The sequence below is a fragment of the Octopus bimaculoides genome, chromosome 6, assembly GCF_046866305.1.
Source record: "Octopus bimaculoides isolate indiv1 chromosome 6, ASM4686630v1, whole genome shotgun sequence".
Classification (NCBI taxonomy): Eukaryota; Metazoa; Mollusca; class Cephalopoda; order Octopoda; family Octopodidae; genus Octopus; species Octopus bimaculoides.
Window position 1 is genome coordinate 78,427,775 of NC_142933.1, and position 24,043 is coordinate 78,451,817.

General features: G+C 36.5%; 2 protein-coding genes across 3 annotated transcripts; both read right to left on the reverse strand.

Moving 5' to 3' along the window:
• Positions 1–1,213: 1,213 nt before the first annotated feature.
• Positions 1,214–1,792, reverse strand: LOC106882911 (uncharacterized). Its single transcript, XM_014933740.2, has one exon. It carries the CDS (start codon positions 1,790–1,792, stop codon positions 1,214–1,216), a length of 579 nt encoding a protein of 192 aa, XP_014789226.2.
• A 5,027-nt stretch (positions 1,793–6,819) lies between these two features.
• LOC106882910 (protein turtle homolog B-like) lies at positions 6,820–20,689 on the reverse strand. Of its 2 annotated transcripts, none has more exons than XM_089354130.1 (2): positions 19,968–20,689; positions 6,820–7,969 (listed from the first exon to the last, which is right to left on the reverse strand). In XM_089354130.1, exon 2 carries the CDS (start codon positions 7,951–7,953, stop codon positions 7,456–7,458), a length of 498 nt encoding a protein of 165 aa, XP_089210256.1. In that variant the 5' UTR covers positions 7,954–7,969; positions 19,968–20,689; the 3' UTR covers positions 6,820–7,455. The 2 variants fall into 2 exon arrangements, with proteins under 2 accessions (XP_089210256.1, XP_089210255.1); XM_089354129.1 differs by having other exon boundaries at positions 20,214–20,350.
• Between the last annotated feature and the right edge of the window lie 3,354 nt (positions 20,690–24,043).

Sequence of the window (24,043 nt, forward strand, 5' to 3'; positions counted from 1 at the left end):
ATGTGGTAAACATGAATGGAAAATACAAGTAGTGTCACTAACTGCCAATTATCTGCTATAAAGCAGGAAAGTATATTAGTCCTTATATATTTAATACTCCATATTTCATTTATTCAATAAGACATTCAATACATCATTTCATTTTACTATTTATATTATATATTCCATATTCTATATCCCACATTAATTTTATAAGAATATAAATAAAACATAAAAAACAGACAGAGTTGGAACTCTTTTAAATAATATATATATATACTAGCAGTATAGCAAGGCGTTGCCCGGGATTAAGCTAGGATTATGAAGTGATCAAGTGCTTTATTTCAAATCAAAATAAGTAACATTGACATCAGATTTGCGCTGAATCCGTTGAAATTGGTTGGCTGAAAATGGTTTGCTGGCAATTTGATTGTGAAATCCCATAAGGAATCAGTTTATTGGTTATTTCCACTCATTGACTGCTTTTTTAAAGTTGCATTAGAGATCTGCATAAGAGAATGTTGATCTGAATGTTTGCATTGGGGATCTGGATTGGAGCAGCTTAGGAAAACTTACCACAGCCTTAACCAAAAAATAAGGGGCTTGTCCCTCTAGGTTACGTCTATGAGCAACTTAGCCAATCACTGATATCAGCCGAGTGAGCATTGTTGTTGGAGAAGTCAGCATTGTCCAATAAAAAAGTGCAAAAGTCCATAAGTCATGTTGCCATGGTTTGAGAATATGTCTGGTCAATGCTTCCGGATCACTGTTTATAACCACATCGGCTGCAATGACAACTTGTCTATAAAACTTCGCTATAGACAACATTGCGTGTTCTGCCCTGAGGAGCATTTCTACTACCCACACGGGAGCAGGCCACATAAAGTTGCCCATGTGAAAAGCATGGCTCCCCCAAATGGATGCCTGCCACCGATAGTGTTTGGCCTTGGGATTTGTTGATGGACATGGCAAAGTATGGTCTCACCGGGAACTGCGATCTGCGGAAGTGAAATGGTATGTCTGACCCCGAGGGATAAAGGTGCATCCTTGAAATGAAAACATTTTCACTCCTCCTACACTCTGTAACAATGGTGGCCTCAATCAAGTGGGGCATCAGGGACTTAACTACTAAGCCGGTCCCGTTGCACTGTTTAGGCGGAAGCAAGTTTCTGATTAGTATAATTGGGCATCCAACCCTTAGCCTAAGAATGTGAGGTGGAAGCCCTGCTGGCTCTTATGAGTTGAGAAACTCGATAGGGTGATTGACAATGTCTTGGGGGTCACAGGTCCGGTCAATCGATTTGTAGATGCACTCCTCACCCGGAATTCGGCTTATGAGCTGGTCATTGATAGCACTGACAGCTACATTTTTGGGGGCCAGGATAGTTCTTTCACTGAGCCAATTGATGTCTGCATAGTTACTTTCCAGATTGGGGAACACTGTTTCCAAAAGATCAGAAGGGTTGTCCATTGTGTTGCACAGTTCAGAGATGGATATGTCGCCCTTATCATTCCTAGGGACCTTGCCTTCTCCAAGCGCTAAAATGTCTTCAGTAAATGCTGCAGACGTGCTATCACCAAGCAAGTGCACACGCATGTTTGTGCTTAGGCTTAACATCTTAACCTGGGGCCACAACGTGAATGACTTAAGGCATGCACGCACTTCATCAGCCCTGGTTCCTTTAGGGATGACAGGAAGGGTTTGTCGGAAATCTCCTGAAAGCAATAGAGTTACACCACCCATAGAAGCTGTAGAATCCCTGATATCTTTCAGTGACCGGTCCAGTGCCTCAAGGGCACCCTTATTGGCCATTGTGCATTCGTCCCATACAATGAGACGGCACTGTCTAAGAACTTCAGCTTCCTCTGAATTTTTGCTAATATTGCAAGTAGGAACCTCGGCCCTCACCAAATCCAAAGACAGCTTGAATGCCGAGTGCGCCGTCCTACCTCCTGGCAATAACGTAGCAGCGATTCCCGAGGATGCAACAGCTAGCACAATTTGTTTCTCACGACGAATCTTAGCAAGTTCCTCTGTAGCCTACCATATCTCTGTGGAGGAGTTTCAGCAGATAGCGTAGTAGTAATGGCAGCAGTGTTTTGCGAATTTCGGACTGCTCGTGGTTTTGCAGTCTTGGAGGCTCTTGAATTGGCAGTGGCAGCAGCATTCTTAGAATTGCGTGCTGCCCGTTGTTCGACAGTCTCGGAGGCTCTTGCTTTGGCAGTGGCAGCAGCATTCTTTGAATTGTGTATTGCTCGTTGTTCAGCTGTTTCAGTTGCTCTTTGCATTGGCAGTGGCAGCAGCGTTTTTTGAATTGCGAGCAGATCGAGCTGAGCTCATTTCTTGAAAACGCACCGAACAGTCGTACGACTTCCTCCTTTGTAATTGCATGGCTCTTTCGTCGTCACTTTCAGTGACTCTCCTGCTCAAAGCATGCAAAGAAGTTTGAGCCAATCGCAAATTACTTTCTTGAGAAGTCTCATTGACCCTTCTAGCCCTCTGTGCCAATGCAGCAGCCGTTCGACGCCCGAGACAGATTCTTTTCTTAGGTGGCATTTTGTAAATTGGGAGAGAGAAAAAATGAATAAAATAATATAATAAAATTTAAAAATTAAGAATGCAGATTCTCTACGTAAGAAATATGCTACAAAACCCCGTTTTTGAAATTATATCTAATGTTTAAGAAGAAAAAAAAGCATTTTACATTTTCAGCCTCGGAAATCCACTCCCCACACACACATTGATCTTTTCACCATCTATTTTTCACTGTACGGGGAAAATACGGAGATTAAGAATATGGAAAACATTATTTCACTCTTCGTAAGAAATATAACAGTCAAGTAAAGAATTTAAACAAAAAAGCAAACAAAAACTAAGAAACCAAATGTGCTAGTTGCTAATTACATCGTCATTGGGTTTTATTTTCTAATTGAATGAACCAACATACAGAGATGGAAAATAAGGACGGCATAACTACAGAGTTGTACCCCCCAGATTTTGGAAGGTCATAACTTTCAGAAAAATGAATATTTGTTAATTAAATTTTCTATGCATATAGTATTTATTATGTAGATTCCGAATATACAAAAATTTCCGGTGAAAGTGTTTTGGAATGGGGGTGGGGGACAATTTTCGGAAATTCCAACAGAGTCCACTTAAATTCTTCTTAACTTCCAGGAAAATGAATATTTTTTCGTGAAATTTTCTACAAATATACCTTGATGTATGTACATTTCGAGCATGTAGGAATTTTGAAGGAAACAAATGCAGGTTATTTTTGAGAAGTGTTCCCCACTCGGTGGTGTTTCGGAGCAAGTCGTCCATAATTGTTTCATTTTTCTCTATTATGTGCGTATGTGCATCCGTAGATTTTTAATGAAGTAATACGCTGCTTCTGTTCTCTTCTACTTGTCTACTAGAAACGTTTACTTTGGAATTTACTTCTATTGAGAAAAAAAATCGTGTGCATATTATTTTTAACGTAAGGTTTTCTTATGACGGCTTCTCTTTTCTGCGTATTACTTCATTAGAGATCTACGGATGCACATACGCACAATCAAATTGCCAGCAAACCATTTTCAGCCAACCAATTTCAACGGATTCAGCGCAAATCTGATGTCAATGTTACTTATTTTGGTTTGAAATAAAGCACTTGATCACTTCATAATCCTAGCTTAATCCCGGGCAACGCCTTGCTATACTGCTAGTTTATAATAAAAGGCTCAACTTGTTCAAACAGCTTTGGATATTTGTAAGAATGATTCAACCAAGCCTTGACCCAGTTGTTTTCAGATGATTTGCGCAGATTATCATCTACCGTTGCCTCACATAGCTCCATCTGAACGCATTCTGGTTGAACAAGTATATCGTTCATAGACATTGTGTAAAGAGAGCCCATAAAAATTGAGATATTTAAAGCCAAAAGATCTTCAAAACGAATATTGAAGTTTTCGTGAAGGAAAGATAGATACCCGATTATATATTTGTACAAGTTGTTATCTACCACAACAGTTTTTAAGTTCATGAACTGCAGAAAGTTATGAACTTTAATTTGAAGTTTCCAAAGAACAAGTTTATTCACAAACGCCCTTATCAAGTGTCTGGCTTGTACAATGTTGATGTTTTGCTTTTGTAAAGAAATATTGAGATCATTAAGTTTTTGAAAGGTTTCATGTAAATAAAAAATTACAGGTTTTTCTGAGAAAGTGATGCTATCATAGCTGGATCAGTCTGTTGAAGAAACTCTATGACTTTATCAAAAAGGGCCACAAAACGTCCGAGACAACTTTCCATTGATAGCTAGTGTATATCTGTGGAATACAACAGACAGTCGAGCATGTCGTCTTTTACAAGCTTCTTGAAAATGCTTGTCTTGATGAGCAGATCTTTGATTTTTTTTTTACTGCAGAAGCAATTAAGTCTAGGGTTTCAGAAAATATATTATTTCTGATTCTTTTTGCTATCAGGTTTTCTCGATGGAGAATGCAATGAATGACAGGATTAAATTCAATCCAACCGGCAACAAAACCCTGGGATTTACCATAGACGGTGCTCCGTCAGTGCATATTGATATGAGGTCGAGGGGATCAATGCCATTTTTAGCAAGATAATCCATGACAGCATTGTAGATCGTCTCTCCTATGTTTTTCAGTATAGTCTTCATAAAGAGTAGGCTTTCACAAACTGTGGCACCTTTCATATAGTGAGCAAAGGCAAGTACAACACATTTGTTGTCAAAAGTGCTGTCATCCACCATCAGAACGAGAATCTGCAGTGTCACAAGTCTTCTACAACTATGGACTCAACATCTTCAGTCATTTCACAAATGCGGGCAGATACAGTGTTGTTTGAAAGTGGAATACTTGCTAAAACTGAGGCAGCATTTGGCACATTAGCAACTTTATATGCTTCAAGTATGAAGGGCCTAATCAGACCTTCGCCAATGATATGTGGGCAACCCTGTTTTGCTATCATCAGCAAAATGTTATAGGATGCCTGCAGACCAGAATGGTTGTTAGTATGGATGAGGAAATTTTTGAGCGATGAAGATGAGACATTTCTTTTGCAATAGTATTCTTCGAAGTACTCCTTTGGCTTGCCAAATAAACCAAGATGGATTTTTTTGTAGATGATACAACAATTGCGAGGGTTTCATTGAGTTGTAAGTTAATACTTTTGAGCAGATAATACACTGTGGTAAAAAAAGATCTTCTGCACTGGATACAAAACCATATTTGACATAATCTTTGTGATCAGAATCTTTTTTCTGAGTTTGTGGACAGAGAATTAAGGGAACATTTTTCCATATCATTGACAGCAAAATTTCTACAGATTACAATTAGACTAACACTTGTGTAAAAATGTATGTACCTGGAGAGATAATATGATATGTTGGATAAGCTGTAAGGACTGCGGTTTCATTAATAATCCTCAATTCAAAAGTCAGGTAGAAAACACGATTGCGTTGACCGGCTGAGAACACACAAGTTTTTGTGTGTTTTTAATGCGCACAAACCTGTATTCGGTTGTACACATCTGTACCTGTCTGGTACATGTCCATGTATGATTGGATAGCTAATCATCCAATAAGCAAGGAGTGCACTCGTATATGCTCACGCATATGTGATGAGGCATATTTTGTTTGCATGACTTGTGCATGTAGGGAAAAATTTTAATTCTTCAGGTGAACCACAGAAAATTTTCCATGGACCATCTGAATTTTCCTGTGGACTACCTGGATTTTCCTGTGGACCTACATTTTCCTGTGGTCTATATGGACCAGGTTGGGAACCCCTGACATGAAGTCTTCTAACTATAAGTAATTAGTCACCACACTTTTTATCTTGACCCCCACTATTCCCTTTGCTACTCTCTAAACTATAGTAGGCTTAACAAGGTATGCATTATTTTCTAAACTCATTCTGCCACATTTATAACAAAAGGAAACAATGTAAATACTTGACCATCAAACAACTACTAACTCTTTCAAGTGATTCCCACAATGGCATATTGCTCCTACATCTGGGGCAAGGCTGCCCACAAACAAAAAGGGCTACCCAGACGCTTGGCATGAACCATCCACTAACACATTTAGAAATCTGTCCAAAACATGCAGTCTCCTTACGCTGCCTTTTCAACAGCTATTATAGTGGTTTCTGGTTGATCTCATGCCAACTACACTCATGCATTCTTAACTCATTCATCTCTTTTATCCCCATCTACACTGTGTCCCTACCCACCACCAGGTTCCATAGTAACAAATTTACCCACTTCTTCCTCCTCAGAATACTGTGCTCTGCAATTCCTTTTGTGGTCTTACCCTGTAGTTACCAACTTGCAACTTTTCAGGTGGTAAAATAACCATGTTGAGTTCAACAGTCACAAGGACATGCAAAGACTAAGAACACAACCTTCTCTCCAATTTAAATTAATAATAATAATTAAATTAATAAAATAATGACATCCTAATTAGTAACCTCAATACTGAAAGTATTGGAAATAGGAAAGTACAACTATCAAGAAAGAAATTTATGAGAAACGTGCAACATCCAATGAGATTTACATCACAAAACATAACAATCAGATGGTTACAAGACATCACTTACATTATATAAGATTGGAGAGGGCAAGATATAAAAATTTTCATTTGTTATCTGTCCTAAAATTTGTAGAGAATTAATATCTGTTCTTGTCATTAGGGAAAGAAGAAATTGAAAAAAATTTTGTTGAAATTCTATTAAGGTAAGTTAAAAATTGTCAAACCAGTATCATTCTCAACGAAAAATGTTCTATCCATAGCCTGGAGAAGTCATCAGAATAAAAAAAATGAAATAACTGAATGAAACTTGGTAGTTTTATTATTTAGCTATGATCTTATACATTATAACAAAATGAAATGTGAAATATGAAAATGTCAAACAGGTTACATCATATAAAAATATAGCGCAAATTTTGTGAGTATTGAAGATATGATATTTATTCAGTTAGTAGCTAATATTAAATTAAAATATATTCAAAACTAAAATGCTTAATTGCATTTATGTTGGTATTTCCTTCACATTGGAGAACAAATTTCATACTGGTTAATGGTTGTTATGATTATGATTTAAGGTATCCATTAATTTAATGTTTAAAAATCACAAATCAACAATTTTGAAAAATGTTTACAGTTCTTTCATAGTACACAAAAATTGATACAGGTTATATTTTTCATTCCAGTCTGTACATTAACTTTTTTCTTTTTAACTATGATTAATTACATTTCATTTAAACATTTTAGATGTTGTTGAAAGATTTTTACAGTATTAATAAATCTTAAAAAAGTTTTCATGATATTTTCAGACACAATTTTCAATTAAAAATATTTAAAGTCTTTTGAGACCTAATAGTGAATTACTGTTAGATAAAACCAATCACTTATCATAGCTTTGAATTTGTTTGAGTTTACTTTTATTGAAAAGTTTATAGAAAAGAAATCAAAGTTGCGTGCTGTCTAATTCTGTAAAGCCATTATTAATGTTACCTTCAGCTTCTCCATGTTTACGCTCCCGGGTTTCATAGTGAAAATGATAAGTAAGCAATACAATAGTACATATACCTAACATAACTACACTTGCTATACCACCAATAAGAAACTGGGTATGGTATTTATCAGAAGTGCTGTCAAATAGAGGGCCAGCCATATTTAGTAGGTATATGTTATATACTGCATCATCTCTAGAAGTGCAAGCATAGATTCCTCTGTCTTCTTCAGTAACACTTTTAATTTTTAATGACTTATTGTATATCTCATATTTTTCTTCATCCACCATTTTACCATGTGGAAGAATCCACTTGGGCATTCCATTCATAGTTGCATTAACACATGTCATTACTACATCAGATCCTAAATATGATTTTAAGCCCATTGGTTCAGTTTGGCTGTGTGTCTGGGCCACGAAGAGAATCAACAATCCAATAGCCAAATACATCATGGATATTGACACGTTTCTATAATAAGTAAACAAAAAAGAAAGGAATTTTAAACAACAAATACATCTTTTGGAATTATTGTTTTTTAAAAAAATACTTAACAACTGTAACTTCAAGTTAGACTGAACATATATAACATTGAATAAAATATCCACCTGTCAAGATGGGTTTAGCACACAATGGGCTATTTTAAGCCACTATCATTTGCAAATTAAATCAAAATGTAAATCCACCAGTAAAAACTAAATGATATGAAGGTAACTGAAAAATTACCCAGAACTGCCATTATTACAAAGTAATGAAGAAAAATAATCTAATTAATTGATATGACTTATGCACTGATTAATATTAATTTACTAACATTATTTGAATTTGATTTTAACAAGTATAAGTAACAAGTCAGGGCATGTTTCAGATTTATTAGACCACTTCAGTGAAAGGAAGCTATTTTAGAACCATGTATGATATTGTGCATTATATCATTTCTCATTTTATATTTGTAGTTATGTTTGTTTTTTAACTTCCATATATGTTTAGAGAAGTATGTTGTGTTTCTTTTGGTTAGGTTCCAGAAAATGTGGTTGAATGCTGCATATAACTGTTTTTGAAGGTACTACTTGTGATGTCAATGTAGTGTTTTGGAGTTTGTTCTACTTGTGATATTGTTGTTTTATAGACAAAGTTTGTTTGTAAACAATGTCTATGTAATGCGTATGTTCTTGGCTTGGTGTAATTTCATGAATTGGCAGCAGTATGTTATATAGCCTTTGGTATGTTGTTGTTTAGTGATTGTATGGAGTGTTTAATGTGTTTTGTGCTGCAGAAGCTAACTTTTGTATCGTTTCTGTTGATTACTCTTGTGGTGTTTATGTTCTGTTGGGAAATGCTTGCAAACTAGTATTAAGAAGATGTATGCTGCATTTGTTGCAATAGTGTTAGGAAGATGTATGCTACATTTGTTGCAACTAGTGTTAGGAAGATGTATGCTACATTTGTTGCAATAGTTAAGCTAAAATATGGGTTCAAACAGATGATGTCTCTTTTTCTGGGTTTCTTTTGTTTATTGTCTGACTTAAGTAAGTATTATAATTGCTATTTGAATCCACTAGTTTTTAGGGCTTCACTATTGAGTGCCTCTTAGTCAAGTATTTCTTTGTTATACAAAATTGCCAATATTCTCCTGCTTATATTGCTAATTAGGCTTTTCCTTATTGATGGTCGGTGATTTAATTTTATGTTTATGTATAATGGCACCTCATTAGGGTTTTTTTTTATAGGAGCAGTGTTTTCCAGTGTTCAGATTTAATGTGTCAATGTTGTGTACTATGTTTAGATTGGTTTCCACTGTTATTTTTTGGTTGAATTCTTTAAATTTCATTATTAGGTATTTTCTGACTTTGTCAAATTCATACCCAACCATATTTTGGAAGAGATTATGCCATCATCCCTGTATGAGCCTATTTTGAGCAAAACCCTACTATTTCATGTTTCTGCTCCATCGTAGCATCACATAGTGACACCAAATAGTTTGTCACTTTCTAGTTTTACCCAGGCTGAAACTTCATGGAATAAAATGGATTTTCTGGCATGAAAATTATGTCCATTTCTTGATAGCCAATTACAATGATCTTTTCAGCAAAGTGTAGGGTTTTTTTTTTTTTTAATTAGGATTTTCTGATAGATGGATAAAAATTAACAATAGTGGGAAATTATAAGACTCTATTTTTTATGATATTGAACCAGTCTATAATTGATATACTATTGTTCTATTGTTTTAATTTGGTTATTTGTCAAATTTTAGAGCTGATGTTTGCCAGGATTTTTTGCTTACTGTGCCCAATTCTTTTGTGGGATTATTAATCCCTATATGGGGTTGCTTGCAAAGTTGAGTTTGAATGTGTATGAGTGTGTACATGTGTGTGTGTGTGTGCATATATGTGTGTATGTACGTGTGTGTGTGTGTGTGCATGTGTGTACCATAGCACAGTTATCTCCATTTTTGTTCTACAGGGTATCCACAAAGTCTGGGTACATGGCGTATATAAAATCATAACATAAACAATTAAATATAAGAATTAATAATTTCTTAAAGTATGTGTTAATCCCCATGTAGGTACATGGAGTAAATAAGATCATAACATAAACAATGGATCTTGTTCAAAACGAGGGCACCAGTATTTTCTTAACGAAACACTTTGAAACTTGGGACACTGGTAGAATGTGTCATATAAAACATCTTTTTCTCTTAGTCTTCTTAACAAAAAAACGTACATCGCAAGTTATTTCATGTTAAAGTTGTCGTATTTCTGTAATTTCAACCAATGACTGACGTCCATTCAGCCATAAAAATTAGGTGCTGACTACGTAAACAAACGATTCTTATTTCCTTGTCAAAAAATGGCTGAAGCATATTGGCAGTAGCTAATAAACCTTTCTATTATAGGCACAAGGCATGGTTTTTGAGGGAAGGAGCAAGTCAATTAGGGTTAGGGTTAGGGTTAGGGTTAGGGAAAACGAACACACGTGTGTTGCCTCTGCAAAATGTCAGAAGTAATGGAGATTAAATACGCTTTACACCACCTAAAGTGCCAAAGGAGTAAGTGTAAACAGCTGAATATTTGTCAGTGATTGGTTGAAATTATCGAAATAAGACAATTTTTTACATGAAATAAATCCGAATACAAAAATTTTTTTCTGTTCTATAACACAAAATGGATAAGTATACGAAGTTTGGAAGTCTTTCGGTACCAAAAACACTACATAAAACATAAATGAAAACTGGTGCCCCCGTTTTGAACAAGATCCTAAACAATTAAATATAAGAAATAATAATTTCTTAAAGTATGTGTTAATTTGCATGTACCCAGACTTTGTGGACACCCTGTATAATCTAAGCTGGTGGCCAAACAAGAAGACCACTTTTTTGAAGCCCTCTGCTGACTGTCTCTTCAACAAATGACAATGACCCAATTTTCATTGCCACTGGTTTTAATGGACATGTTGAGCAACACCATATTGGTATCACTAGTGTAAATGAGAGGCAAAAGGCATGGTGCAAGGAATGAGGTGGAATCATGACTCCTGGAATTCTGTGATGCGAATGACCTAGTCATTTCCAACACAAAGTTCAAAAAACCAGCCACTCACCTGATCACTAACTTATAGACACACAAGCTGACTGTATTATATTGTGACCAGAAAATAATTTAGGCAGATTGTTGTAAATGTGAAATCTTTCTATGGTTTTTCTAAGCCCTGTAAAAGAACTCGGAAGTTTAGATCTCCAACCAGGCCTTTCACAATACCCTTTAAGCCAGGAACTTTTCAGCACCCCTCGTATCATCATCATCATCATCGTTTAACGTCCGCTTTCCATGCTAGCATGGGTTGGACGATTTGACTGAGGACTGGTGAAACCGGATGGCAACACCAGGTTCCAATCTAATTTGGCAGAGTTTCTACAGGTGGATGCCCTTCCTAACGCCAACCACTCAGAGAGTGTAGTGGGTGCTTTTACGTGTCACCCGCACGAAAACGGCCACGCTCGAAATGGTGTCTTTTATGTGCCACCCGCACAAGCCAGTCCAGGGGCACTGGCAACGATCTCACTCGAAAATCCTACGGGAGCCAGTCAGGCGGTACTGGCAACGGCCAATGTATTTATATACGTATGTATGTATTTATATGCGTATGTATGTATGTATGTATGTATGTATATACATGTGTATAAGTGTGTGAATGTGTATGTAACAGTGGCTTGCAGCAATTTGTGATGTTTGTCATGCAATAAATACTATGTTTTAATATGTTTAAAAAATTTTTTTCAAATCATACAATAATTATTTAAGTACCTATAACAATTGATTGTTATTAATTGGTTGAAATGGCCCTTTATTTTCATCGTTATAATATCGACAACTTCTTATACTTGAAAAGGATCATTGTATAGAGGCAGCTGTAGATGGAATTGTTGAAGATCTAAAGAGTTCTGGCTTGATATAAATGTATTGCATTAAATTACTCACATTTAGCTTTTTAAAATCTTCCATAAAATACATAACATTTACTTCCTTTTATGATCGAATTATATAAAAAAAAAAGAAAAGAAAATAATTGTTTTTGCAATATTCTTCAGCTTAACTAAAATTGAAAAGTTCCATGAGTATAAGATCTTCCAAGGATGAATATCGTGTTTTTTATTAGTCGACTATTGTTCCAATAATTTTGTTATAGAGTATTCTATGATGTTGTTGGGGATTGATATATTTATTCCTGGGTTTCCTAGGATTATTGCATCAATTCTACATTTTCCCTTTACATTTCACAAATCAAAAAAGGTGAAAAATCATTGTGTTTATTTTGTAGCATGTTTCTAACGTGTTATTTTCTAGTTTATTTATTCGCTTTTTCCAATACATTATGTCATGACTTTTAGTCTGAAGGATGTTAAATAAGATGTCAGAGGAAGAAAATGTATCATTAAAAACTTCAAATAAAAATAAAAAAGAAAATGGGAGCTTTTAATTTATGTAAGAATCTAATTGCAGATTCAGGATTTTCAATTATGTGTTCAAAAAGGCTGATTATAAAATCACAATTTTCTTTTGTAGTAATAACAAGACATGAGGAGTAGTCCCATCTAGTTGCTGCTACTTTGGGAAATATTTTTTAACAATGCTACTTAATGCATTAGCCCTTTTAGGTAATTTTGTAAAAAAATATACCCAGCCCATTTATTGTAGGTAAAAAATATCTTCAATTCTTTCATAGCAGAGCAAGCTTGTGAAAGAACTAGATTTAGGACATGACATAACAATGAACAAAGATAGTATATTCATATTTCCCTCTTAAGTTTGACTGCAACCCATTTAATTTCCAGCCATTGTAGTGGTACCATAAGTTTAGGCAATTAATTTGTTTTCACACTTCCACGTTTCAATGCATTTAAAAACATGTTCAGATAAAGCATTTGCTGAACGATCTGCACCAACATCATTAAAACTTGTATATCATTCTTTAGTAACACAATCTGTGACAACATGATGCAAAACAGGTCACAGTTGGGAATAGTTCAATACATCAGATGTTTCATCTACAAGAGTGCCTACAAATTTAGCATGCTTTCTACTTTATTCAACCTTTTGAACTGCATTGTTGAAGTCATTATGAATTCCATTTGAGAGATCAGAGAAATCAAAAGCTGCATCGAGAAGGCTTGCTAAGTTTTCATCATACTGATTAGATACAAGAGTTTTTTGTAATTACTGTGATTATTGGATGCTTTGGATTCAAAATGACTCCGAAATGATGATTCTTGGCGATCTTGAAAAATAATTATATCAGTCAATTGCCACAGAATGTATGTTTCGTCTAACTTCTTCATTAAGCTATTACATGCCCTATTTTTTTATACTTATCTAATTGTAAGTCAATGCAAACATACTCAAGTGTTTTAAGAGCTATCAAAAACTTTATGTCTTGGAGAACATTTATGTTTTAGCATGACCAAAAGTAGATTGTTTGAATTGTTGCGACTTTTATCACTCAAAACTGTTTTTTTCTAAACTAAATAAGTATGGTCAACTTACTTAGCTTAGCACTTCTAGCTAACCATTGATTTTCTTTTGTATAGATTAATGTAAAGTTGTCTGACACATTTCTTGTTGTAATATCATGAGTTATGTTATTTCGGAATTGGTCTGCCATCATCATCATCATCATCATCATCGTTTAACGTCCGCTTTCCATGCTAGCATGGGTTGGACGATTTGACTGAGGACTGGTGAAACCGGATGGCAACACCAGGCTCCAGTCTAATTTGGCAGAGTTTCTACAGCTGGATGCCCTTCCTAACGCCAACCACTCAGAGAGTGTAGTGGGTGCTTTTACGTGTCACCCGCACGAAAACGGCCACGCTCGAAATGGTGTCTTTTATGTGCCACCCGCACAAGCCAGTCCAGGGGCACTGGCAACGATCTCGCTCGAAAATCCTACGGGAGCCAGTCAGGCGGTACTGGCAACGGCCACGCTCAAAATGGTGCATCTCATGTGCCACCCGCACAAGAACCAGTCCATCATTTATAATTAATTATTTTCCTTCAAAGTCTTTTCTTTTTGAAAAAATATTTTTCAAAAGTTCTTCTGTAACACGCAGTTCAGTCATTTGGACTAATATTAATGAAATTCCATTTTCATTAAGTTTATCTTTTTTTTTTTCTCCTTGAGCAATAAAATGAGTGACAAATGAATACAAAGTACCAATCATATATATACTTTCCTGGAAATCTCTCGTCTGATAGCAACATCGTTTAAGAAAAATCACAAAAGGCATATCTGTGTGGTTATGAAGTTTGCTTCACAACCATTGGTTTCAATGTGGTACCTAATGTCACTGCTTTCTACTATAGTCCCAGACCAACCAATGACTTGTGAGTGAAGTTGGCAGACAGAAACTCTGTGGAAGCCCGTCATATATGTGTGTGTGTGTGTGTGTGTGTATCTGTGCCCTCCCACCATCCCGTGTTTGGTTTGCTTACGTCCCATAACTTAGCAGTTCATCTGCAGAGCTACCAGGCTTAAAAACAAACAAGCACTAGTGTTGATTTGTTTGACTAAATCGCTTGAAAGCAGCGCCATCATGACTGAAACAGTTAAAAGATACAAGATAAGAAATGCTCCGTCTTGTTTTCTCACCAATGAAGGCCACACCCAACTTCTCACATCACCTGAACCTACTTTTCCCTATGATTTTTACCAGCACAAACTATCACATGTCTCAGATCTTTGACGATCTGAGACATGTGCTGTCCTTTTTCATAAAATGCGGAAGGACATACTAGATTATGACAGTCCTAGATAATTCTAGAACCGTGGACCATTCAGCATTAGAATGTTCCTTTTGATCATAGATCTGCCTAATCAACCACATCCTCCTCGGTTTTCAATTTCTCCATCATATACAAAAGGTTACTAGGAGGCGCAATGGCCCAGTGGTTAGGGCAGTTGACTTGCGGTCATAGGATTGCGGTTTCGATTCCCAGACCAGGCGTTGTGAGTGTTTATTGAGCAAAAACACCTAAAGCTCCACGAGGCTCCGGCAGGGGATGGTGGCAAACCCTGCTGTACTCTTCCACCACAACTTTCTCTTACTCTTACTTCCTGTTTCTGTTGTGCCTGTAGCTGAATATCCCTGAGAACTACGTTAAGGGTACACGTGTCTGTGGAGTGCTCAGCCACTTGCAAGTTAATTTCATGAGCAGGCTGTTCCGTTGATCGGATCAACTGGAACATCGTAAGCGACGGAGTGCCAACAACAACAAAAGGTTATATGAGTTGGCAACAGATGAGTAAGCAGACTACACAAAAGCTTGGCTTGTTACTATGGAAACAGGCACCGATATGTCTGTGGCTTTCGATTGGCTAAAACCACCCAAAATTTGCAAACTTTAAAAGCTATTAACGTTTTATTTATTACTTTAAGGCAAAAATGAATTCCATTTCCATAATTAACATACAAAACTACATCAATACATCAAATTTGAAATCAGTTGGAGCAAAATTGGAAGAATTGAAAAGTGAAAGCCAAAAAGAAAAGATCCCATGTCTCTATCTTTTTAATTTGTTGTTGTTTTCATTTTTTTTTTTGCCAGGTTAGTCCGATGATCAAAGACATTCCAATCATAATCATTAGTTCTTTTATTGGGTATTACATAATATCAAGTACTTTATTATTCCGTCTACCTATACAAAGGAACACCTCAACAGGCTTCGTTTCACAAAAAAAATTCCATTCTTTATCTTTTTACAATCATTGGACGGCAGTTATGCTGAACCTGCCACCTGACTATGATTCGGACTCTCTCAACTTTAACAACAACAACAACAACAACAGTGCTGAATTAATTTTTACTCCCCAAAACAATGCAACAGTACAAAATGATGATGTAATACTTGCAATGTAAATATTTCAGACAGGTAAGGAATAAATAATGAAAAATCAGAAGTTACTCATTTTTCCCCACCCATTGCCCAATACCATATTTTAACATGTATAAACTATCTTTTTTGTCAAAAAGTAGGTTTAAAAAATATTGGAGTTTCTTATACACGGACAGTATTAAAATGACTTGCAAAACCTTTTTTCCAAATTTTAAGCCCCAAAAGTTTCTTTATATAAGAGGGTTTCTTATACACTTTAAAATACAGAGGGTTGGGGGCAAAATTCATTCAGTTTCTGCCTACCAAAATCCACTCACAAGGCCCGAAGCTAGAGTAGAAGGTACCCGCCCAAATGAGTCTGAACCCTGAACCATGAGGTTGAGAGCAACCTTCTTTATTTCATAAATATTTTCCATAAAGGCATTACAAAGAGGGGACGAACAAGGACAGACAAACATAAAAGGGGTGAAGTAGCTGTATCGATTAAATATTTACAAATTTAAATACACAATAAAAATTATTTACAATGTTCGATTGAAGTATTGCTTATTACAGACGCAATCTGTAATGGCTTTCCTGAAGGATAGGCATCCGACCACCAGGGTAGACCCCTTGCTTTTTCTTTCCCTTGTTTTTGGCTCCCACTTACCTGGTGCCAAACACTCCCAGCTTCCTAGCCACGGGCTTCCATCTTGTTATGAATCTGTCTCGTGACAGAGCAACTTTCTTACCATACAGCCACGCCTATGCTTATTATGAAGATTTATATGTAATATATATCTACACATACATACTGACACACATTACATTCATATCAACAAAATGAAACCTGAATTTTTTTAAAAAGATTATGTTGTGCCAGTATGTATGACAGCACGCTCGTCATCCCCCCACCCCACCCATTTATTGCTGATACAGTGATTTGCACCATCTTAAATTTCTTTTTATTTTCTATTTTTAAAAAGTCTCATTTTTTGTTTTTTGGCTTTCTTTAATTTCTTTTTTCTAAACCTATTCCATTTTCATGGTTTCTTTTCTTCTGAGACAGTCTGTTTGTTGCCATGGGCACTATGCAGTTTCGATCGCCGCTTGTTTGGACATTGGACTAATTTCATTGGTTAAAGTTATATAACTTTAAATGGCTCTGTCTTGTTGATTATTAACTTTTCTACAAATATGGACGTGATAAAGACAAAAATTGTAAATTTACTTTATACATCGCAGGTTAATAACTCTCCTGTGCCTAATGAGATCTAGCTAAATTTTCCGTATCAAGTAAAACAACTGTAGATTCCACACAGTTGCTCGAAGCTCGACCTGCTAGAAATAGAAGCATACTACTTATCTCTCATTTTATTTTAATAGCCATTACTAGTTTTATCATGTATAATATAATTACTGTTATCTATTTTTTTTCTTTTATCTCTTTCAGTCATTAGACTGCGGCCATGCTGGGGCATCACCTTGAACTTTTAGTCACCCACTTCGACATGCCCAGCATCCCCTTGTGCGGTGGGGGATTACCGTCCACGTTGAAAACCTCTGACGCAGAAAAAAATAAAAATGAGTGATATACTATTAGTTATTGCGATTTGGTTTTGAATCCCAGAATATATTCTTCCTCCTAACAAAATACAGGTGTGTAGTGAGAATTGCGAATACACCCATACTTAATAGAAACAACGAATGTTAACAATATGTCTTCAAAGATTATTTTAACCAATTGACGAATATATTTGTGTAGGCACGAGGGATAGTATTTCTAGAGGAAGAGAACTAACATGACGAAAGGTTGACTGATTTGTTTAAACATTGTAAAATGATACGTATAAGCTTTGATTGTTTACGAGTAGATCCGAATTAAAATAAATTACGTTGCATATACAGTATCAAGTATATTTACACAAGAGTGCTCCCACCCAAATTTGTTTCCTCCTAATTTTCAGAAAAATGAGTATTTTCAGATGAAATTTTCTACAAATACCTTTCAGATAGTGTTGATTACAATTAGAGAGGAATTTAATGTGAAAAATAATGGAGGAAAAAAAAAAAAAGAAAAAAAACACGTACATTACTTGACACACATCACGTAGTATTTTTCAAAATGTTGAGTATCATTTTGTAGATATATATGTGATCTGCGTTAGCGTATGTGTGTGCGCGCCCACCAATATTTTTTTAATTTTTTGTTTTTCGCATTAAATTCCGATATAACGGCAATCTAAACCATCTGAAAGGTATTTGTAGGGAATTTCATTCAACATACAATGTTTCTACCTTAAAGTTGTGAAGAAACAAAGTCGTGATGGAGCACACTTGTGTAGTTATGGCTAATAAATTGTTTTAGTGTCTGGTGCTCTTTCCAAAAGCTATGGCTTCAACATTTTAACTTCTTTGGTTTTGTATTTTTAAACATTTACATTCAGCGATTTACAATTCCGTTTGAAAAACTAAAATTTAGTGGTTTGGTCGATTATATTGCCCTCCAGTACTCGACCGGTGTTTTGTTTTATTATCCATGGAGAACAAAAGGCAAAGGTGACCTTGTCGGGATCTGAACTCAGAACTGAACGAACTTGAACAAATATTTCCAGACATTTTGTTCGACGATAATAATAATAATAATACCCTGATGCAGTACCAGGCAGTGGCTCTCATGGCTTCTGATCTTAATTGATTGGAAGTGTTATCATGTACATTGTTTTGTCTTGGTATAAAAGATGGGCTACAGAAAATATTTTGCTCAATACCACAGATTTGCTTGTCAGTTGTTTGACCTTAATCAGCTGAGCATGTCCCTTAGTGACTGACGATATGTGCATCTCTGATCATGAGCAGAAGTAGTTGGGGAGCATCATAGCCAAGTGTTGAGAGGAATTCTTTAGGGTTTGAATAATTCACCTTTGGAAACATGGCTCAACATCTTTAAACAAACCTTATTCAGGGACCTTTTGAGCGGGATGGGCTACTCGACCCGAAGAAAATTCTAACTGGGCCCCACCTGTGAGGTCATGCGCTGTTTATCGTGATGAGATCATCATGTCGCGCACATATGGTTGCGATGCATGTGCCTGGTGTACCTTTATCAGACGGGTAGTTATGATGGGTATAATGGGCTTCGTATATTTTACCCCAGTGTCACTTTGATGGCATGCACTGCTCTCTCACTCAATAATAATAATTATTATTATTATAATCCTTTCTACTGTAGGCACAAAGTCTGAAATTTTGGGGTTGGGGACTAGTCAAATACATTGACTCCAGTACGTAGCTGGTATTCAATTTATCGACCCCGAAAGGATGAAAGGTAAAGTCAACCTCCGCGGAATTTGAACGAACGTAGCGACGGGTGAAATACCGCTAAGCATTTCGTCCAGCGCTCTAAACGATTCTGCCAGCTCGCCGCCTAAATAATAATAATAATAATAATAATAATAATAATAATTATTATTATTATAATTTTAAAAAAATTTCTTTATTGCCCACAAAGGACTAAACATAGAGTGGACAAACAAGAACAAAGGGATTCAATCGGTTACATCGACCCCAGTGCGTAACTGGTACTTATTTAATCGACCCCGAAAGGATGAAAAGCAAAGTCGACCTCGGCGGAATTTGAACTCAGAACGTAGCGGCAGACGAAATACCGCTAAGCATTCGCTCTGCGTGCTAACCATTCGCTCTGCGTGCTAACCATTCTGCCAGCTCGCCGAATCCTTTCTATTATAGGCCCAAGGCCTGAATTTTTGTGGGAGGGGACTAGTCAATTATATCGACTCTAGTGTTTCACTGGTACTTAATTTATGAGCCCCGAAAAGATGAAATGCAAAGTTAGCACGGCGGAACTGGAAGTCAAAATGCAAAGAGCTGCCAGAAATACCATTAAGCACTATATTGACGACCTAATGATTCTGCTAGATTATTGTGCGTATTGTTTTCTGTGACAATAACAGTGATAATGAAAAAAGTGATCTGGAAAAATTCAATGTCCAAAACGATATATAAATACATAATTATAGCATTTCAATAAATAACAGGAGAAAAAAAAATATTTGATAGAAAAGAAAATAGCTCTTACCAACAACAGCAAAGCTCTATGGCGAAGAAACACTCCACTTAAAATGTATAATAAAAGTAATCATAAGTTTAGCAATCAACGTAGGTGCGTCTATAATAGTTATCAGCTTTGTATAGAAGTGGGTAGTTCAAACAGAGCTTCACACAAAAACTGAATATGTGCTGCAAACATGACTGTGGACTGATAAAGAAGTTCTGTAACTTAAAATATGTCAACGAAAAAAAAAAAATAATAGAGTAATTAGACCTGTTATTCTTGTTAAATGTCTTTATTATCTCCACTGCTCAGTCGCATTTCCATCAATCTAACCTTCGTTCTACATACTTGACCCAATCTGTTTGCATTTTTTATGCAAATATATTCACTTTCGGCTTTCTTTCTACATAGGGCGTCCGATAGTTTTTTTTATACAAGTTACACAGGTATTTCTTTTATTCATGATTTCATACACCTTTGTTATGGTGTTGAATATCTTTAATTGACAAGTTTATGGATATGTTTTTTTTTTTCATTTTTGACTGGAAATTATTAACGTCTAAAAACCATTGTGCTGTTGAGAAGTTTCATTTCTAGGCATGTAGTACATTCACCTCTGTTGCTCGAGAGAGCTGAATACATACATACATACATACACTGTTGGCACTCCGTCGCTTACGACGTCGTGGGTTCCAGTTGATCCGATCAACGGAACAGCCTGCTCGTGAAATTAACGTGCAAGTGGCTGAGCACTCCACAGACACGTGTACCCTTAACGTAGTTCTCGGGGATATTCAGCGTGACACAGTGTGACAAGGCTGACCCTTTGAATTACAGGCACAACAGAAACAGGAAGTAAGAGTGAGAGAAAGTTGTGGTGAAAGAGTATAGCAGGGTTCACCACCATCCCCTGCCGGAGCCACGTGGTGCTTTAGGTGTTTTCGCTCAATAAACACTCACAACGCCCGGTCTGGGAAGCGAAACCGCGAGTCCGTTGCCCTAACCACTGGGCCATTGCGCCTCCACACATACATACATACATACATACATACACACACATGTCAAAAAAATATTGCTGGAACTTAAAAATTCAAACAGTTGCCAAGTTAAAACACAACCGGCCAGATATCGTTGTGTGGGGGCGCAAAGAAAAGATATGTTCCGTTGTGGAAATTAGTTTCCCTCTGGACATGAATAGGATTTAAAAAATACAAAAGAAAGAGGACGTCTATGGCCCATTGATAAGTAGTTTCCAAATCCGGTACCCAAGGTATACTTTCGGCTTCATACCCATTGCTATTTGAGCAACAGGATACATACCAACCTGTCTGGAGCAAATTATGGCTAAACTTGAGATCTTAGGGAGAGAACGCAATTCCTTAATTCATATGCTACAAACGATCACGATATCTGGGACTATTAAACCTGCAAGATCCTCTGAAGAATTAAAGAATGGTGATTAAGAAAAGATACTTTCCTTCACAACCTTGCATCCAAATCGGTGGCCGATCAAAATTTACTCTGGAACTGAAAAGAGAAAGAGAACATGCATACATACATAACACACACACACACACACACACACACACACACACACACACACACACTCACACACATATGCATACATACATACATACATACATACATGCATACATACATACATACATACATACATACATACATACACACACACACATATATATATATATATATATGTGTGTGTATGTGGATCAAAACAGTTTGATTCAAATTCCTTGGTACATTACGTTTCAAACCGTGATGCTAATCCTCAGCCATTGAAAATTTGGCTGAGAATTAGCATCACACTTTGAAACTTAAAGTACCAAGGAATTTGAATCAAACTGTTTTGATCCATAGATGCAACTCCCAATAAATGTGTTGAATGCCCTTCTTTCGTTTGTCTACTCACTCGTATGTACATGTGTGTGTGTATGTATGTATGTGTGTGTGTGTGTACGTGTCTGTGTATGTGCGCGCGCGCGCATGTGCATGTGTGTCATTTAGTTTTATTTCTAGATTATTTACCAATGGGCAGTCTGTTTCTAACCTAGATCCAAGACTCTTCCATTGGAACTTTAAACAACATTTACAAGTATTGGTGCACTATTTGGAGTCAATGCATGTGCATATTTGTATGTTTTATTTTATGTATGTATTCTCATGCACATAGTTGCATTGTCTTGACGTACATATCTACTTAAATGCTAAACTTTCGGTGATGGTGAAGCGCATTCGAAACGGAATCATTGGGTTGGCTTCACGACCAAGCTACAAAAGTTTCACACGATCGGCCGATTAACCGACCAATCAGTATCAAGCCATTGCGTGGTTCAACTTTCTAAATCTTTCTCATTGAGCCCTATATAAAGGTCGCTTTTAATGATAACCCCAGACTGTCAGGACCTCCGTTTGACGTTTCTATTCTCATTTCATCACCAGCCATTGGCAGAGAGAAGGTGCAGATTTTGTGGCCATGAATATAGCGCGATTACCAGTTGTAGTGGGCTAGCCGCAATTACTGTACCAGCTAAACTGTTGTATATTCTAGTAGTATGTGTCTCTTTGCGTGTAATTGTTGCTCTTAGTTTTTGTCAAAAGACCAACACAAAAAACACTATGTGCAAGAAATAAAGCTTCTGTTAATTGTTCATGAGTGTTGCTAATTACTTCTATACACAGTCCAAGAAATATATTTTTACTCATCAGCACCTACCACGACTACCACAATGACAATACTCACAATGGATTGTATCTGTAATCTTCTAATTAGCTTTCTACTTTTGAGAACTCTAACTTGTTAAGATTGGTACTGAGGTAGTTTTTTATGTATCCTCATACCCCAATGATCGTGGGTAGAAATCTGAGCTTGTAATCGGAGTATAGTAGTTGTCAATTTCTCCATAGTTCAGCGTATACATAGTTTCTCTTCTTTATACCAAATCACTATGTCTAGTCTGTTCTGTTTGCATTTTATTGAGGTTTTCGCAGGAACATTCCACCAATACATTTTCATATTATGAATGGTTATGGTCTGTACCACTGTGGGTTCCTACTGCTTTGACCTCACGATTATCCTTCTGACGGATCTCACTGTGCGGTGTCTTGACAACATGTCTCATCGGTAGATAACGCGATGACATTTTCGGTCAACTGTTTATGATGTGGGTAATATTTTTGGCATTGACTTCACAGAGTTTGCATCAGTTATCACATTCCTTTTTGTGCATCAGGAACTTGGTTGGAATTTCGTGTTCCTGCATTGTTAACGCATACCTTTCAAAGTGAAAGCTAGTGATCTTGTTAGTCCCTAATAGACTGCTTTGATTATCATTGTTGCTGTAATCCTGAAGCTTTCTACTAAAATACCCATGTATTGTTTTTCTGCTAGGAAGCGCTTAACCTTTCATCTAATGATTTCTTTGGGGGATGTATTCAAGGTATAGATGATATATGAAAATTGTAATTTACTGTGCACTTCCAACTGGTGAGGTCAGCACATGTCGCCACTCTTCCACCGCCCTAGAGTTGTCAATGGAGGAAATGACAAATGAGATCATCCTAAAGAGACATTTGCACGTCATTAGATTATAGTGATAAATGCTTATCTGAGTCTCTGTACCTGGTGACATACCAAAGCACAGCTGAATAGTAATCACGTGAACCTGTAGGTTTTATATTAGTGTGTCCCTCTCTCCTAAAATGTCGCTGTGACAACCAGGTAGTTTTACTGAGAGCCTTGACACAAGGGTATGCCCTGACACAAGGATATTTCTGTGTCTCCGCGCTCAAATGGCTTGCCATCACTTATGCTAGTTAACCCATAGCCGGGACTCTGACAGATGCTACTACTCAGTCAGAGTACACGTGAAAACAATAGCGACTAAGAGGTTGTTCCACACAATTCAAAAGCTTGGATCTTGTTCAAAACGGGGGCACCAGTTTTCATTTATGTTTTATGTAGTGTTTTTGGTACCGAAAGACTTTCAAACTTCGTATACTTATCTATTTTGTGTTATAGAACAGAAAAAAATTTTTATATTCGTATTTATTTCATGTAAAAAATTGTCTTATTTCGATAA